Below are 20,334 nucleotides of genomic sequence, written 5' to 3' on the forward strand. Positions count from 1 at the left end.
TCATAAGTTTAAAGTCTTTGTAACTAGAAGAGTCACAAAGTGGCTTGTGGTGAGAGCATCACAAGTTAGTTGAGGTCTTTGTAATAGGGTTATTACAAAGTGGCTTGTAATAGTGAGATTGCAAGTTAGTGAAGTTAAAAGCCTACAAGTGTAGGTCGTGATTTTTTGACCCCCTTGTGTGGGATTTTTCCACGTAAAACTCCCTTGTCTTCTTTACTTACACTTTTAGCATTCTCAGCTTGACCTTATAGAGGACCAGGTACTCTACTATTTGGTGGACTCATACAAACTAACAATTGGTATCAGAGAAGGTTCTTTCTAAAATGCTAACACCTAGAAAGGATCTCAATGGCTGCTCCACCCAACTTTGAGGAAGGACAATCAACCTACAGACCTCCTAGATTCAATGTTCAATACTACGGCTGGTGGAAGACTCGCATGCATGATTTTATAATGGCCAAAGACTCAGAACTATGGGACATCATCTGTGATGGTCCACATGTTCCTATGAAGAAGCTTGAAGAAACTGGACCAATGGTGCTGAAAGACAGAAAAGAGTACAGTGACATTGACAGAAAAGCCGTAGAAAAGAACTATCGCGCCAAGAAAATCTTGGTTGGTGGCATAGGACCCGATGAGTACAACAGAGTCTCGGCTTGTGATACTGATAAAGAAATATGGGAAGCGTTGCAAACCGCACACGAAGGAACTACTCAAGTCAAACAGTCCAAGATTGACATGCTCGCCATAGAGTATGAGCTCGTTAAGATGAAGGATGATGAGTCTATACAAGATATGCACACTAGATTCACCTCCATCATAAATGAGCTTCATTCACTTGGAGATGTTATTACCAGAAACAAGCTTATAAGGAAAATACTCAGTGTTCTACCTGGTTCTCGGGAAAGTAAGGTAAATTCCATCACTGAAGCTAAAGATCTACAAACTCTAACCATGGATGAGTTGATTGGTAATCTGAAGAAATATGAGATGAAAAGAAAGAAAGACAATGAAAGGAGAGAGTCGAAGAAGGAAAATAACCTGGTACTCAAAGATGAAAGCAGTGACTCAAGTGATGAAGATAGTGACATGACCTATCTTACTAAATGATTTCAAAATATGGTTCGAAGAAATAGCGGTATACTAAAAAGGGGCAGTTCAAGTAAAGCAAGGAACAATGATCTCTGTCACAGGTGTGGAAAGCTAGGGCATTTCATCAAAGACTGCCCACTCGCGAAACATGAGCAATACAAACAAAATCCTGACAAAGCACCAAAAAGGAACCTGGTTCCAGACAAACGATTCAGTCGAAAAAGTACAGCTGACAATATTATGAAACAAGATCTTGCTACTTAGGGAGACTCCTCCAGTGTATTAGAAAGGGAACCAGATGCAAAAAACAGTTCCATGATGGCAGTAAAAACTGAAGCAATGAAGTATGATTCACTGTTCACACTGATGGCTCAGTCTGATGATGATAAAGACTATGAAGATGATGAGGTAAATTTCAGAGATGTTCCGAGAAATCTAAAATCTTACTCTTCTAAGAAGTTAAGTTCATTAGCAAATGTTCTAATTGATGCTTATTATAGCCTTGACAATGATAAGGAGACCCTGACCATAGAACTAGGAGAAGCTGAGGAATCTAGAGATGATCTGGTAGTCTGTGTAATGGACCTAAATGAGACCATAGCCAGCCTTGAAGAAGAAAAGAAAACTCTAAATGAAAAAATAACTAGTGTAGAAAATGAGAGAGATGACCTGATGGTAGTAGTTGTTGACTTGAAGGAAACAATAGAAGGTCTTAGTAATGAGAAATACATTCTAGAAGAAAAAATTGCTGCTATTGAGCAAGAAAGGGATGGAAGTAGTCAGTGAGACACACATCAAGCTTGAACATGAATTAAATAATGTGAGGACTAGTCTATGAGGTGAACTTGAGAAAAATTGGCAACATCAAGCTGAATTGGAGAAAGTCAAAATTGATCTTGAGAAATCTCTGAAAAGGACCTGGTCCTTAGATGTTGTGACTACCATGTATTTGATTAATAGTGGAAACAGGCAGGGAATCGGGTTCCAAAGGGAGAAAACTCCTTACAACCCTCACAGCAAGTACGTCACCATTCCTGATAACTGGTTGTGTACCCACTGTGGGAATAATAGGCACTTCAAAGAAAATTACCAGGCCAGGGTTCAATCTGTTTAGAAAAACAAAGTATTTACTGACAAAGTGACTACTGACAAGGGACAAGGTACTGGTCGCAAGAAATGAACATTGCTTGTATGGACTAGAAAAGCCCTTATCCATCCCTTTTATCATAACAAAGGACCTAAACTAGTTTGAGTTCTTAAATCTAACCCATAATTTACATGTGCATGGAATAGTGAGAAGAAGCGGACTACAGTAAACCAAGGGCATTGGATGCTCAAATCACGTGACTGGAAGCACCATAGATTTCTTCTCACTGAAAGCCCTACAGGAAAGGGATGTATCTATTGAAAAAGGAAAGGGTACATTCTCAGTGTTGGAAAAGTTGGAAAATCTCTTTGTCACTCAATTGATAACGTGTACTATGTGGATGAACAGAAGTACAATCTCCTGAGTGTATCTCAAATCTGCGATAAAGGGAACAAAGTAGAGTTCTTATCAAAAGTGTGCACAGCTACCAATCTGGTAACTAGGAAAGTGGTTTTAGTGGCAAAAAAAAGAACATCTACGGTGCTAACTTTGAATCTTTAAAAGCTGGTGATATGAGATGCTTAAAGTCAGTTGATAATGATGCAGAACTTTGTCATGGAAGATCCGGGAAAGCAAGCCTCTCACTTCTGAATAAATTGATTCAGAAGGACCTGGTTCGTGGTTTGTCAAATTCAAGATTCACCTGGACACTGGTTCTGAAAATAAAGAATGAGACCTTCTAGGTGTTTTAGGGCCTTTGTCAAGAAGATCCAAGTTAAGATAAAATTGAAGGCAGTATGCATTAGATCTGACCACGGGACTGAATGCGACAACGCCAAATTTGATGAGCTTGTAACAAAAATGGAATCACACACATCTTCTCAGCACCAAGGACTCCATAGCAAAATAGTGTTGCTGAAAGAAAGAACAGAACTCTGGAAGACATGGCAAGGACAATGCTCATCGACAGTGGAACCGCCAAGAAAATTTTGAGCAAAAGCAATAAACTCTTCTTGCTACTTGGTGAACATGTGTATGATCAGGTCCCTCCTGAACAAAACCCACTATGAGCTACCAAATGGAAGACAACCAAGGACAACTTATCTGAGAGTCTTTTCGAATGAAAATGCCATGGTTTCAACAATAGGAAGGACCAGCTAAGGAAGTTTAATATAAAAGGCGATGAAGGAATCCTTCTTAGATACTCTCCACAAAGCAAAAAGCCACAAATTCTACAACAAAGGGCACACTAAGTGGAAGGAAGTGCTCACGGGGTATTCAACAAGATACCTTCCTCAAACCAAGGAAGAAACAGTGATGGTCAATATAATGAACCATTTCTGGTCCCTGGGAAATATCTGAGGTTTCAAATAGGGAGGTTGATATGATAAGTAAGATGAAGGAGACATGTGAAAGACAATGCAACATCATCCTTCACTTCTCACAAGGAACCTGGTACTCCACTTACTACTACTGAAGCTGAAGAAAGAGTGGAGATGCAGTTCATGGAGCTCCACAAGTAACAGAACAAAGAGTGTAGGGAAATCAAATTAACCTCCTAAGTTCTCCTACCAATAAAGCCTCAGTCCCAAACTGGAAACACAAAAGCTCTTATCTATCTGATAACCTAATCACTCCCTTTTCTCTAGGGTTAGACAAGTATTAAAAAATAAAATAAAAAATTGTCCCTTCTATATTCCCACTCCAAAATAGAACCCAAAGTCAAGTCCTTAGCAATCCTACTTGAGGGCCGCCAAAAGAAGTTTGAGATATCTTAAAAGAACTCAGGACTTGGTCCTATATTACCCCTCAGGTGACAATTTTTAATCCTGTTGGGTATGATGATGTTAACTATGTAGGTTTTCTTGTGGACAGAAAAAGCACTTCTGGAATAGTTCACTTACCATGTTCATATCTCATTCTTTAGGGAACAAGGAAGCAAAACTCAATGGCCTCGTAAACACCTGAGGAAGAATGTGTAGCGGGAGCATCCTGTTATGCTCAAACCCTATGAATTGAGCAGCAACTGGAAGATCTTGCGGTATCTTCTGATGGTATATCTTCTCTATCCAGGTCAAAAAAAGAGGACCAAGCACATTGAGGGGTAGCATTATCTTCTGAGAGTCAATATGGAGAAATGGTTGATCTGTGAAAAATCCTGCAGCACAGAAGACCAAATTCCAGATACTTTCACCAAAGCTTTGAGTAGGGAACATTTTGGAAGAAACAAGGTGAAGCTGGGGTATTAAGATCTAATGGAGAACTTGATTCCCCATTAGATTGGCTATGAAAAACACCTTCAGGTAAAATTAGCTAAAGTGTTTTCTGGCCAAGCCTAACTCACATCAATACCATTGCAGGTAAACACGCATGACAATCATAGAAGCTAAAGGTACAGTTATGAACTGCGAAAGAAGAGCTGCTAAAACCCTTTTCAAAAAACTGTTCAGACATCAAGTTCTTACACCACAGGTTAGTAGTGATGTGTTTATTCTGCATGCCTTCTCAAAATTGTTTAACAAAATCAACTCAACTGCCACATCATCCGACTTTTAAAGTCTGCATGTCATGTCTTTTCTTTCAAATCCCTTCATCCTCTCTACATGATAATGTTTTCCCACAAACCTACCGCTGTTTTCAGAACTATTCAGAACCCGTTTCTCTCTCTTCTCATCATTAGTCCTTCTTCCAATAAAACCTTCTTTCTCCCTCACAACAAGTCATGAACTTTCATCTCTCCTGTATAGCTGTGAACCTCTCTTTATCTCTCCCTCTCACTCCACTTATCTTCCAAATACTCCTATAAAGGCAATCGAACGATCGCCTCATTCTTCCACCATTAACACCACTCCCACTTCCCTATCATCCTTGAAATCATTCCCAAAGATTCACTATTTCACTCCTTCCAATACTGTACACACATCTGGTTCCTTCTTTTTCCTATAGTTTTTCCTTTTCTGACAAACCCTATTTTTCTCCCATATATTAGAACTTTATGTCTCGTCACTCCTCTGATCTCATCAAAGAACACTCAGAGGGTTTCACCTCTCAAGTGTCAAAGGTCCCTGAGGATGATCCTAATCAGTATCTGAACTCCTCCATTTTGGACTTAGTGACTCTCACGGAGTCACCAAAAAAGGAAGCATCACATAACATCAAGGCTATCACTGCTGAGAATCTGATGAATGAAGGAGCATATCTCTCGTCTGAGTATCAGGGGAAGAAACTCCATTACTAGGCGATGTAAGAACCCTAGTAATCCTCGAGTCTTTGGCTCATGAGACATTCCTATAAAAACCTACTAAAGAACCTGATCCTCTTCTAGGCAAACCCACTTCTGCACCTCCTGATCAGCCTAAGCTCTTAAAATCCTCCTCCAAGTCACCCACTATCAGGTCACAGCTAAAAGAGGGTTTTGAGTCTACATTGCAGAAAAGTAGGAGGAGTGTCAAGACAAGGAAAAAAGAGGTTGATGAATCAAGGAGAATTTGTCGCTGACAAGAGTGTTCCAGTAAGTGGGATTAACAAAAATGCTCCAAAGGAACCTGTTTCCATAATGCAACAACCTTTGAAAGCTCAAAAATCTGTGGATAAAGCTTCCGATAAAACTATTGAGAAACAAAATGGTGCATCCGTGAAGGGCAGCAGCAAGTCTAAGAAGAGTCCAGTTGAGCAAGCCATGTCTGAATATGATGCTGCGGGGCTAGTAAGCTAGAAAGAAAAGTCTGTTGAAGGATCTAGCAAATGAAAATGGGAAACTGTTAGAGAACCTGGTGCTCTAAGGACCATGTCCAGTGATAGTGGTCTTTGGCAGCAGAGATTAAGAACTCAAAAAGTCTTGTGGGGTCATACATTTGACCCAGCAATTTCAGAGATGGCCGGTATGAGACAAATTCTAGAGATAGTAGAATTTCAGCAATGGGAGCACTTGTTTGAAGGGAGTATGCCTCTGGTGTACGAAGATGCGGTACAAACTTTCTACGCATCTCTCTTCACCGTTGAGGGGGATCACATTTGTGCGCTAGTAAATGGAATATACATTGTACTCGACGCTTCAACATTGGGAAAGGTTCTCAGAATTCCATGTGAAGAAATGTCCTCAGTCAAGGGTGTTTGTGGTGTCAACTTTAGGAGAGCCATCATGAAAGAGCAAGCTATTCAACAGGGGGAACAGGTGCGTAAGAAGGTACTACTTCCTGAGTATCAGCTTCTCTTTGAACTGGTCAATAAGGTGCTCTTACCTCGTTCTAAGAGGCGGTCTATTGCTACAAAATTGGATATGACCTTAAAGGAAGCGATTGATGAGTTTGTCCCAATCAATCTGCCAGCAATCATAATAGATCATATGCAAAAGGTGGAAAACTTTAAAGGTGGGAATCATGGGCTACCATATGGCTTTCTCCTCACTCAGGTGTTCAAATTCTACAAGGTCCCCTTGGGGAATCCCAGAGTGGGCACACGCAAGCAAACCTTCTCTAAAACCATTTTAGAAGAATGTGAATGTGTAGAAAGAGTTGGTGGAAGCATCTCGACCAATTCTCAGCTGATCAATCCTCAAAGTGTAGCTTCTCAAGAGATCAGAAGGTTGAGGGCTCAAAATGCCATACTAGAAACTCTGCTCAGTCAAGCAGTTAAAGGACCTAATTCTGTTAATGAAGAAGTTTCCCGACTGACAAAGAAAAATGATAAACTTCGGGCACAATTGCTTGAAGAACAACTGTCTGCAAATGCTCGACTAGACCTGGTTCTCAAAACCATTGATGCCTCTCCTTCCAAGCCTCCTTCTTCTAGTGTCCCCTAGGATCCTCTTAGTGGCCAGCTAATTTTGCTCTAATATTTTGTGGCTGCTGTTTTCTTTTTGTTTGCCTTTTTTTATGATGGCATGTTGGACTTCACCGTTATTGCTCCTGTCTTGCTTAGTCCATTGTTAATATTAATGAAATCGCTCCTCTTTTAGCCTGTACAATGTTGTGTTCCTCTGGCTTCTCTTTTCTATCATGTTGTGTGCACATATGTGTCATGAATTAGCTGTGTTAGACTTCTTTATGCTGATTATCTGCTTGTGTTCTTTTTGGTGATGCCAAAAGGGGGAAAAGGTCATCAGGGATTTAAGGGAGATCTGAGAATTAAGGGATTTAAGGGATCTGAGATTAAGGGGGAAATCAAAAGCAAATGGTCAGGGGGAACTTGTGTAGTTTCTGGTATCTTATCTAGTTATTTCTGCTCTAAACAAATACTATCAATGCCTAAGTTTGTCATCATCAAAAAGGGGGAAATTGATGGGTTTTCAATGTTTTTGCCTTATGTTTCTTATGTTTTGATAATCTAACAAACTTATTGTGAAGAACCAGATAGAGAATCTGACCCACATGGTATACATTTCAAATCAATAATGTCTAGTCTGATCTCCAACAAATGAATGAACAACCACAGGGAGGAACATGGACCTGGTGACCTGGTCCCTTAGGGTTCTCCGACAGAAGTACAAGTCAGTGACTGTCTGCAACCATTGTAAAGATGAACACAATAGGGACCTGGTCCCATAGGGTTCTCTGACAGAAGTACAAGTCAATTGTACAGCTGGAACGTAACAGCAGGAAGTGACCATCTCACAACTGTTACAAAAAAGGAACACAACTAGGACCTGGTCTCTTAGTATTCTTTGACATAAGTACAAGTCAAATATACAGCTGGAACGCAACTGCACAAAAATGATTGTGCAGCAGACAGTGTCACTTCTCATTGGGAAAAAGCGCGTACCAAGAATTGACATCACTATCCATTGTGATGTATTTTGTGATATAACAACATGGTGCAAGGCACAACATTTCACTTGTGCATTCAGTGATATTCTCTCAAGCATAATAGTATTCATCGGGCATTGAAGTCACTGGTGTATCAAGAACAAGAAGACAACTCCACTAAGGATCAGTTTCATAATGAGTTTATGTATATCCATAGTTGAGTTGTAATCTTGTTATTTGTTCTTCATTGTATCTCCTATTTTGCTTTCTTAGAAGCTTTGTCTTAGGGAAAACCAAAAATCCGTAAACTTCCTAGTTTATATTGTGTCTAGGATTAGTCATAAGTTTAAAGTTTTTGTAACTAGATGAGTCACAAAGTGGCTTGTGGTGAGAGCATCACAAGTTAGCTGAAGTCTTTGTAATTGGGTTATTACAAAGTGGCTTGTAATAGTGAGATTGCAAGTTAGTGAAGTTAAAAGCCTACAAATGTACGGTCATGGTTTTTTTATCCCCTTGTGTGGGATTTTTCCACGTAAAAATCCCTTGTCTTCTTTACTTACAGTTTTATTAGCATTCTTAACTTAACCTTATAGAGGACCAGGTACTCTACTGTTTGGTGGACTCATACAAACTAACACCCTCTAGGATTGACACTTGGCCAAATCATTGCTCCGTTTTTCCCCGTCGGAGGCCTCCCTTAGCTCTGCTTGAACAGCCTCAACATACCTTAAGTATATGGCGATGGTTTTATTAACCGTGGCCTTTGTCCTCTCTACTTCGGCCCTGGCTTCGGCAACCTCAGCCACGGCATCAGCGAGTTTGGCCTCGAGCTCCTCGATCTTCTTGGCCTGGGCCAGATTTTTCACTTTGGCACCCCGGAGCTGGGTCTTAGCCGAGGCCAGTTGGGCTAGATCAGCCTCTTTATCAGCAGCAAGCCGATCCATGTTCTCCTTCCATTGGGTGCAGTCAGCCTTAACTTGATCGACCTCGCCCCGAAGCTGCCTGATCATCTCCAATTTTTGCTGCAGCTGAGACGTTGAAGTGTTAGCCTCCACAGTAAGGCCAAGAAGATCATACTCTTTCAAAATCATAGTTACCTACTTGTCTAGCTCGGCCTCATTTTTACGAGCTTTGACCAAATCTGCCTGAAGGTCCTTGAGCTCCTCCTCCTTTTGGGTACAAAGGAGCTTCAGGTCCTTCTCTTCATCTGAAGACTTCTTGAGCTCGGCCTCACATTGGCTCAGCTCGGCCCTGAACTTGGTAATAGCCTACACCAAAAAACAAAAAGATATCAGTCAAGAGAAGGGGAGAAGAAAAAATTGCAACAGTAGGAGCTAATACTTACGCGGGAGAAAAGACGATAAGCCTCTTCGAAGAGGGTAGATGCGTCGTTGAGGTCAGGGGCATCATCAACCCTAGTAAAGAAATCCCGGAAAGGCTCTTCTTCACCGGGGACTCTGCTCGGGTCAGGCGTTCGCATAGCTCGAGCTTCATTTATTGTCTCCTCGGAATAAGATGGTAAAGAAGGAGAGTAACCCATTGTCATGGCCCCGAACAAGTCACTCGGGGCGCTCTGATTATCCTCGGGTGTCTCGATACTTGTCCCATGTGGTATACTTGTCGAAGGCATGGAATAATCTTGACCTAGGCGATTTGGGGGCTTTGCCTGAGTCTTCCTTCGGAGTTTCCTCATCACAAGGCAAGGTCTCCAGTCCGAGGGGTTTGGCGGCCTCAACTGGTTTCCTAGTTTGGGTCACTAGCGCCGATTCTTTGCCCTCGTTCCCTTCATCATCCAGAAACTTGTGGGCCGAGTCCACGTCCACGTGAATAACATTCCTCCTGAGTCTTCGAGCAAGAGCATTTTTGTCTCGGGGGTCTTCGGGTTTCGAAACCCTTTTTCTCTTATTATCTCTCCCCGATTTAAGAATCGGGGACTTGATATCTTCCCCATGAGAGGCCGGTCTTATCTCGGAGAAATCTCCAATGCCTGCATAAATTAAAAGTTGAGTGTGAGGAAACAAACGACTTCGGTAAAAGAAGGAAAGCATAAAAAAACTTACAAAGAAAAACTCACCATAGTGTTTGGCTTCCCATATGCCCCTCGACAAGTCACTCCATTTGCGCTCATCATATGAGGAGGTCGCAGCTCACTTCCCGACCCAGTTTTCGAGGTCAGGGATACATGGGGCATCTAAGAAACAGCTGCAAAAAGGTAAACGCGTCACATAATGCGGAAACAGAGTACAAGGGGATACTGGGAAAAGGATTTCACTTACGATAGGGTTTCCTTTTCTCTGGGAATGGCATTTTATCCCCGGAGTTGCTTTCGGAACAGTGATTTCAGCAGTAAATCCGAGACTAGCACATCCAGCTCGATTTTCTTGGGTTGCATAATTTTCTTGGATTTGATCAATCGTTAAATCAATATTTTTGCTCTGAGTTACCCAGCTAAGTTAAGCCCTATAGCATATGCTTCATACTCGGCTTTGTTTTTAGTAATAAAATAACTTTTATGAATTATCTAACTACTTTCCCTGATAGGCATTAAGCATTGTCCCTAACTCGAGAAGTTTAGAACTTGTGGACCTAATTGTGTAGAAGGTCCAGATCCCGAGAATTATCCCATAAATAACATGTTCGGGTAATATGTTCGAGCTAAGATTAATCATGAAATCTGCTAAATTTGTGATTTTATAGTCGTACGTGGCTGATAAATAATATCATATTCACTTAGTTCGACTACTCATTTAGCTAGCCTTCCTGACAGTTCATGTTTATGCAAAATATTGCATAATGAAAATATAGTGATTACGAGAATTGAATGACATTGAAATAAAGCCTTAGATTTAGGGTAACTACAATTAATGCCAACTTATCAAAATGTAGATATGTAGTTTCCGTATCTAAGAGCATTTTATAATAGATAGGAGAAGGTGTACCTTTATCTTCTTGAATTAAAATTACATTTACCGAGACATCCGAGATAATTTGGTTTACCGGCAATCATCTTTCTCCTCGGAATTTTGAAAGTAATGATGCATTGTTGTTAGATAGCAAGTTCGAATGATTCGACTTTTCGGACTAAATCGATCTTTCGAAGTTCTGTAACTTTATCTTTTATTATTTGACTCTAGTTTCTTCTTTTGCTTGACCGGATTATACCGCGGGTCAATATTGAGCATATAAACCTTTACCTCCAGTGGTACACCTGTTATGTTACCATGGAGGAAAGCAAAGCATTTTTTGTTAACATGTAAAAGTTTAATCAACTTACCTTTATATTCGGTGTCGAGTCTCGACCAACGTAAACCTTCCTATTTGGGAAGTCAATGATAATTTCTAGTTCTTCAGCATTTGACCTAGTGGCTTCTGATTCCTTCGGTTCAATGATTGCTTCCGAAAATATTTGTATAATTGTCCGAGGTTATTAATGAACCTTCTTTCCTCGTGGTCTATTCCATCCCGCAGTTATCTCTTCTTTTTCAGTTGTTAGGTGTGGTATATTTGTAAGCAATCTCGTGGCTGTTTTACCCATGTTCCTCCTAATCTTCATTCTTCTCCTATAAAATTTTACAATTTAGCAAGGTAATTCCTTACCTGTTCGGGTAGATCCGGATCTTTTCCAGCCCATGAAGAAAATCTCGTATTTCTTTTGCTCGGACCTATTTTTAGATTTTTGCATTTAGATTCGGATCACGCAAGAATCACATCCGCTTGCTCAGGACCTGTTTTTGACTTTCAATTGAATGAACGTGTCTTCCTCTATTCGAAGTTTTGTATTATATGGAATGTAAATTTTACTCCTCAGTTCCGGGAAGGTCCAGCGTTATTCTTCTGACTCCTTCAATCGGATTCGGAATCACCTCAGTTTGGACATCTTATTAGTGTCGATTCGACTTACCGTGTCTTCTTTTGTTTAAATTTTGGTGCTGCAACAATTATGCATATCATTCTCGCATGATAGATAAGAATTTCCGGAGGTGCTCTATCCGCTCGTTCTGTTCCTTGATCTGTTTCTATAAGGTTAGAACTAAATTTTGCAAATTAAAATTACCTGGTGTATCTGAACCTCCTATTCCGGAACTGTTTCGTACAGATCCGTTATAATGAGTTCTGGTACTGATAGTTGCGGTACCAATATATCGATGTACATTCTCCATTTTTCTCTACTTGTTGCTTACATATCATTATCATGGCTATTCTTCCCTTTTTATTTTGCATGGTAAGCCATCTCCAACTTGGTTGTCCTCAACTGTGTTGATTGGTAAATTTTGGCCATAATGAAGGTTTAAACTGAAAACAAGCGAATATTAACAAAAAATATTACTATCTTTGGATGAATAGCAAATTTGCTTGAGTTCCCGGTAACGGAACCAAACTGCTTAACCTAAAAAATTATTTTCAAGGTCAAAGCAATAATTTTATATGACGGGCCACAAGCGACCGATTCAATCCGAAAGATATAAAATTTCGTTAATACAACGTGATAGAGAAGTGAGAAATAAATTCAACGACAGATAATATAATAAAAATAAAGCAGAGAAGAAAGAATTCTTATTGAATGATCCTTGATAGGATAATGAGCCGAACAGAGCTTGAAGGGCAGAACTATGGCTAACTTGGGAGCAAGATGCTATGAATTATAATGTATAGAATTGTAGAGAAGAAAATTAGATTACCCTGATGGTGGTAAAAGTACGTTTATTTATAGGGCTAAATCTAAGTAACCAGTCTCCTTGAATTATGGGTCCATTATGAGCATTTACTCAATTCATCCATTACTTTTGGAAGACTTGTAACAGTTGTGTAAATGCTGAAATTCCGTAACTGATGAGTTAATTCCATAACTGATGAGTTAATTCTGTAACTGATGCGTCAATCTCGTGCCTGTTGAGTCAATCTTGTAATTAATTGCCTTGTTCTGACCGTTACAATCATTTATTGCATTTATTAATAATTGATTTGTAACTGATGGTATAATGATGGTAAATCTCATATAATCCGGAATTAATTGATTCATTCCTCATTTGTAATTATGAAATATTCTACTGCACCTGATCCGGGCTATTTTATGATGATCAGTTCCGAGGCTAGCAGACACGGTACGAGTATGTTCGGTCCCGGGGTGTTTCACATATCATCTTTATATGTCATTCTTCACTTTTCTTCAAACTTTGCTAACACGTGTCGCCATTTAATAGACTCACATAACGAGTCTAATTTTTACTAATACAAGCGTGAAGAATCAATTATTGCACGTGTGTGTATCCTCTCTATATATAACCATGATGAAACTATAGTTTACTTAGGTCCTTTTGTTTTATTAAAATTAAGATGCGAAAATTTAAATATATTACTGATTATTAAAATACTATCTCTAAATCTGAAAGCTGGAAAATTAAGATATGTTTTCTCAACATCGAAGTGTAAAATTTGTTTTATTAAAATCCACTTAATATAAATTTAAAGTAAATTAAAATTTAACAGCCATATTAATAAAATATATACTAAAATAAATTAACAAAGCTATTTTTGTAACACGTGAGTAATACGTTTGAAAATTGAATTTTGTGTAAAAAAAAAAAGTAAGCGAGGCTTTGACATAGGCAAAAGAAGAAGTTTGACATCCAATGAATGAATAAATAATGAAGCATCATATTGCCAACAAGGGAGATATTCTAATAGTTGTAGAACGTGTTCAACAATAACGACTTAACAAGTAACAACCAATACATAAATACATTAGAATTTTGATCTCCCTTCACATTAGCCATTCTTATTCCTTCATTAGTCTGCAGGGGTTACAAAAGGAAAAAAAATAGACAAACTAATCGATCACAGAAAATGTGTGGAATATTTGTGTATTTGAATTACAATGTGAGCAGAGAAAGAGGATATATTCTTGAGGAGCTTTTTAATGGGCTGAGGCGTTTGGAGTAGAGAGGGTATGGTTCCGCTGGAATTTCTATTGATGATTCTTCATATAATACTCCTCTCCTCTTTCGCTATGTAGGCAATATCCAATCACTCGTCAAATCCGTCTACCAAGGTAACTACATACTATTTCCTTATTCATTTTCTGCTGATGATCTGCATTACTGCTTCTTCTTTGTTTCTACTTCCTAATTTCCTTTTGCAATATGGATGATAGATATGAAAAATATTCTAAAATTCGGAAATCAAGCACAAGAAACTTTTGTAAAATACGGAATGATCGTATAGTTTCCAGTAAACTATCTTTAGAATAGTAATTTTCTTACAATGTCTAAATGGTTAAATACAATAGAAATCATAATCTCTTATACCACAAGAACTCAATTCAATAGAAAAAAGAAGTGAATGAAAGAACTGCAGAGTGGCTTTAGAAGAATGACTTGGCAGATTATTTTTTTTTATTTTTATTTTCTTATTTTATGTTGGAACTCTTTGATTGCTATTTTTTATGTGTATCATAATAATTATATATTATTATGCATAACACATAATGTTGAGGGTATGGCTGTGTTTAAATATTAAATATTCATTAGTCCATTTGGATGTGCTTATTTTAAGTGACTTTTAAGTTAAAATAGCTTTTAAACCATAAGTTATGTATTCTATTTTTGACTTTTGGCTCGTTTTTGTCATTTTAGATTAAAAACACTTTTTTACTCTATCCAAGCACTACAAAATGACTTAAAAGTTATTTTTACTTAAAAACACTTAAAATAAGCCAATCCAAGTGGGCACTAAGAAGTCCTGGTTTGACACTTTAAAATATCAAATGGTTTTGTGGTCTGATCTTTACAAACTTGTTTTTAGTTTTATGATCCTATCTCTTTTTCTTACACATGGGGAATTTACTTTTACATAAGAGATCTATTTTACACACTAGCATCAGGATAAGCGCTTTGCACGTATACCTTATATTAATAAGTATAAAAAATTTTAAAAAAAATTATTTATATCTAATATGCAGTTGCTAAGTGTCATTTCAAATTATTGCTAGAATTTGACATTGAGTTAAAGCTTTTCTGATTGCAGTACTTAGTGTTAGTTTTGGATTTTTAGTTTGATTTTTTGATTGGTATGCTTGTTGTTGCCCTTCCTTTAACTTTTCCTAAGCCGATGGTCTACCTGAAACAACCTTTCTGCCTTCTTGAAAGTAGGGGTAAGGTCCATATACACTACCTTCCCCAAACTTCACTTGTGAGATTATGCTAGGTAGGGCGGCACAGCGAGCTTGGTTGCCTAAAGCCAAACTTAATAAGGATCCTTTACTGTTTTATATATTAAAAAAAATATTTATTTATTTGAAGTCTATTTTTCTAGCGTTTCTTAGATACAAAGTTATTAATAATTTTCTTATAGTCAATAACTCCTAATAAGTCATTCTTAATTGACAATATAACTAATCCATTTAACCTTTCTTGAGACATTGTTGATCTGTAAGATTTTATCAATTCTAATTTTGAAAACTTCTTTCCGCTGAAGTGACAGTAACATAAGTTATTAACATTATTCCATAAGCTATATAGGCATTGGAAAAAGAATCAAATTTTTTTTATTTGATCGAGTGTATCAGTTAAACTGTTATCTTCTAATTATACTATTTTTCTTAATACTTTTAATTCCGAAAATAAATCTAAACCAATAATATCGAATTGATTATTATGCTTTAAGGAACATTCAAGATTAAGACAAAAATATTTCTTCAAATTTCCATCATCAAATGATCTTAATTTTTATCGCTAAATAGAAAATCAAAACTATTTTCATATGCTTCGAATTGTTCAAATCTATGTTGAAGTGAAAAAGATAGCCTTGTCTATTATGTATAAAGTAATCAACTCCAAAGGACTCTTCGAAGATTTTGAGATGTTATTATCAATATTCTCATCAAATTATTACTTCCTATATATTACACGTTTCTTATGAAATTCGGGTTTTATATTCATTTCAAATGCAATTTTCTTGGCAGAAATCATAGCAGTTGCAAATCCTTCTTCTTTATACTTGTTAAAGAAAGAAATCAAACTTTTCACTTCACATAACCTTTTTTTAAATTATACGTAGCCTATTAATGTAATAAAAAATGGAGCCCTCACAAATGTAGGACCTACGGGCATCTCCAACCCTCCCTCATTTCTCCATAATGGGGGCATTTTTTTGCCATAATAGAGCTCCAATGCTCCCCCCATTTTTGCCCCCAAAATAGGGGATGAATATTGTTACTTCAAATATGGAGTGACACTATTCATCTCCTCCATTACTGTGAGCACGTGATTTTTGCCACGCTTATATTACTCCTATAAATTCCTTAGAATTAGGGTTTTTCTTTATTATTTAAATTTTTAGGAACTCATTGCATGATTTTGTGTCTTGTTTGCATTTTTTTGTGCACTTTTAGTTGCCATAATTCATGAAAAAAGATACAATAATAGTAGTTAATTAGCATTACTAAAATAAGAGAAAAATAACAAAAAATAGTCTTTTACAATTTTAAATTTTACATTTTTTACATTTTTGATTTAGTTCCCTCTTAAAATAGGAACTAGTTAATTAGTATCATCTTAGATTTAATTTGGGTCATTTTTATTTTTGCATAATAAAATCAGAAAATAAAATAAAAAGAGATAATGAGTAAAATACACAAATAAATAAGAGAGGGAAAACAAAAGAAATTAAATAACAAGGAAAAGGAAATTGGGTTGTTACATTGAAGTAATTCTGAGCCCAAATACACGCCCAGCCCTTTGGCCCAAACCAACCCCCAACCCAGTCCCTGATCCGGTCCAGAGACGCCCAAAACGACGTCGTTTTGATGTCAATGGATCATGACCGTCCATACCTTCAAATCCAATGGCCCCCAATTAATATAGATTCTACATAAAATTGTCCAAAAATCTTAGCAAACCCTAGACCAAACTCCATCATCCTCGTACGCACCCCCGTCTCCTGTAACACCACCACCGCTCGCCTTCTCCGCCGTCCGCCGCCCACCGGAAATCGCCGTCGCCGGCGGCGATACTCCAAACGACCCCAAAAATACACCCTAGAATCCTTTTTCTCCCCTCTTTCCAACTCTCAAAACCTTTTCTTCCAATTCCTAGCCGATTTTTTCGAATTTTAGATCGAAAATCCGGCCAAAATGCAAACTCGCCCAAATTCAACCAAATTCACACCCTGTACTCTCCCAACCCTCCTCATCTCTAATCCCAAGCCAAAACCTTTCAAATTCCAACGAAACCTCTCCAATTTTAGATCTAGGGTTTTTCGATTTCACCCATTTTGGAGTTTCAAGCACTCTGTTGGTTTTTGATTCATGTTATATGTCTATTTTTGGATAAAATAAACATATAACATTAATCGAAAACCAAATTCGGAGTCAATCCCAATAGAAGACTAAAAGCGGTAAGTTTCTTTTCAAAATTAATTCTATCTCTTTTAGTTTTAATTTGTTCTTACTGTTTTAGTTTAATTCTCGTTTTATTGGAATTAGTTGTGATTTAGTTCATAATTATGTTCTATTTTTAGTTTCAACCTTTTGTTTAATTCGTGTTTACTAGTTCATGATTTTAGTTTATGATTTCAGTGTTTGTTTATCAGTTATTAGTTCATTTTTTCTGTTAATTGTTGGTTACTTTAGTCTAATGTCAGTATTAACTAAAGCATTTAGGTTAGTTAGTATTAATTAGAGTTAAATTTTAGTTTTGTTGATTGGTTATAGCTGATTTAGATTCACTAGGATTAACTATAGTTAATTTTTAACTCAAGTAAAGGGTTTGTTTGAGTCAGTAATTTCAGGTGGCAAATAAGGGTAGTTTGGGCATGGGAAAGGGCTATTTTGATTAAGAATAGTAATTTCAAAACCAAAATAAGGGTAGTATAGGTATTCTATAGGTAGAAGAACACCCTAGGGCCTTCTAGAAGGGGGCCTTAGTGTAAGTTTCTGCACTCTTAATGCAGTAACTTGGGTAACAAGTCAAAACTTTAGGATTAATATGCTAATTTCTGAAATAAAAAAGGGAGGATTTTACTCCAGAACATTCTGCCCCATTTCTTGCCTATAAAAGGCAACCCCAATACTTTCATTTACAAGGTTACACACCCCTGAAAATTCCAAAAGTTTTAATTCTGATCAAGCATAAACATTGAATGAGCCTTTAACTTTAATTCTGTGACTTAATATGAGACTGTATTGGTTCCGTGCTTCACAGCCTGATACTGAACCCATTTACTTAAATTGTAGGATTGTTTAAAAGGTAAAAATCACACGTAGATTACTTTGTTTGTCCCAATCTTCGCTGCAAAGAAACGTAAAAGTATGAGTCAATTTTATACAATCAGAAACATCAAATCTCCATGTGTACATGCTCATGTAAATACCAAAGTTTAGCCTGGTTATGCAAATACAAGCCTATTTGTTTTGTGAATAAATATGTCGACTGTAAGCTGGTGCAGTCCTTTTTTGAATAGAAATCCAGTTAAAGCCCAATGATTTGAGGGCTTATTTGCCCTTGACATATTAACTGAAATGATGATACCTGAGCATGGTAGTTAGTTTGTGCCTTTTCTTTATTTTTGAGACAAGAATAAATAGAAAATCATAGTCTTTTAAGGATTGGCCTTAAATAAAGATGAGATGAGCCTCGCCAAATAAAAAGCAAAATTGCGGGGCCCTCGATAAATATTACACTAAAATATTTCAGAATTCGGGATGGGCCGTTTAACGTATTTTCACGACCTTCCACAAAGATAAAAACACGTTAGTCTCTTTAGGCACGCACTTTAATAACATTATCTTCCTAAAATTCGGGTGCACATTTATGTGACCCGAATCCAAATCTCAACGAAGTCGAAATGTGTTAACAACCACGGGCGCATTGATGTGACGTGGTTCGAGATGCATTTTCACGACATTGCAATTCTTCTAAAATAATGATAAAAGCGGTTTAAAGTAAAAAGGCACATAAGTTACAATATGTATCAAAATCAGATTTTAGCCATTTATAATAGTTTAAGCGACCGTGCTAGAACCACGGGCTCCGGGGGTGCCTAACACCTTCCCTCGGGTCAACAGAATTCCTTACTTAGAATTTCTGGTTCGCAGACTCCAATTGGGAAGTCGAAAATTTTCCTTGGTTCGGGATTCAAGATAAACCGGTGACTTGGGACACCAAAAGCCAAACTTATCCCAAGTGGAGACTCTAAATAAATAAATAATCTCGATCCGAATAATGTCACTTTAAATGGAAAAACTCCCTTATACATTATCCTTCGGGGTGATGTAAAAAAGAGGTGTGACAGCTCTGGCGACTCTGCTGGGGATCGAACCCAGAATCTCTGGTTCAGGGTTTAAGAATTCGAGCTTAGAATAATTGTTATGTTTGGCTTTATCTGATTTTTCTGCATATTTCATGCTAAATGTGCTAAATGCTTTACCGCTTTGATATTATTTGAATTGTATATAAACTGTGCCGAAAACCTTCTCTTCTCACCTCCGGGGATGTGCTTACTGGTTGAGACTCCCTATTCTGTTAGTGTCATACCCTGAAATAAGAAAGAGGTCGGACAAGTTACAAAGCCGGACGATCTCGCGGGTCCCCGGTACGTTGCCCCCTCCTCGACTTGAGTTGTCCGCTCGGGTACACAGTCTAGAACACCGACCCAGGTTTTGAACATAGAATAACGTGACTTCATGCCGGATCCCTAGTAGGAACGCTTATTTGCATCATGTTGCATTTGACTTAGGGGACTCAACACAGGGGTTGGGTCCGTCTAGGACTAGCAACCTGAAATGAAAAAGACCATCCTGATGCATCCTATTTGTTTTCCGCGCATTTATTTGTTTCGGGCCTGCATGCTGACCGGTTTCTGAATATCAGGAAAATTGAAAAAAAAGAGAAATAACAGTGTAGAGAGTTGACTGCCTACTTTTAGAAAACCAATGCCCGAATGCTGTCGAAACTCTGCCGAAATATTTATATATTTTTATAGTTTGTTTTACTCAAAAAAGCAAAAAAAGGAGAAAAGGAAAAAGGGTCTTGTTTTCAAAAATAGTTTATTTTCCCGAATTACGCCGGTTTGATTCTCACAGGGTGTGGGATACGTAGGCAACCCTCATCGGGTCCAACCTCCCTTTTGCAATTAAATGTCAAAATTTTAATTTTTGTCATAAATAAGTCGGGTGATGTCATTCTTGCTTAAAATAAGCCTTATATCCCCAAAAGGACGTCAGAAGGCTGTTTTCGCAAGAAGCCTCCCTGAGTCATTTTTAAATGGTTTGCGGGCACCGCCTTAAAATCTTCCTCCCGGAAGCGCTGAAAGGCCGTGTTTTCAATACCGGGTCTTTTATTTCAATTTGAAAAAAACAAGAAAAGAGTCATAAATAAATCGAGTAATGTCGTTTTGTCAAAAATAGCCGAATGT

The 20,334-nt window shown here is 37.8% G+C and overlaps 1 protein-coding gene across 1 annotated transcript; it reads left to right on the forward strand.

Annotated features, from left to right (window-relative positions):
• Positions 1 to 348: 348 nt before the first annotated feature.
• On the forward strand, positions 349 to 1,110 carry LOC138882996 (uncharacterized). Its single transcript, XM_070163648.1, has one exon. It carries the CDS (start codon positions 349 to 351, stop codon positions 1,108 to 1,110), a length of 762 nt encoding a protein of 253 aa, XP_070019749.1.
• The last annotated feature ends 19,224 nt before the right edge of the window (positions 1,111 to 20,334 follow it).

This window comes from Nicotiana sylvestris, chromosome 12, assembly GCF_000393655.2.
Source record: "Nicotiana sylvestris chromosome 12, ASM39365v2, whole genome shotgun sequence".
NCBI classification, from domain to species: domain Eukaryota; kingdom Viridiplantae; phylum Streptophyta; class Magnoliopsida; order Solanales; family Solanaceae; genus Nicotiana; species Nicotiana sylvestris.

Coding starts and splice junctions, on each gene's coding strand:
- LOC138882996 (XM_070163648.1), top strand. CDS start 349: ATGGCTGCTCCACCCAACTTTGAGGAAGGACAATCAACCTACAGACCT.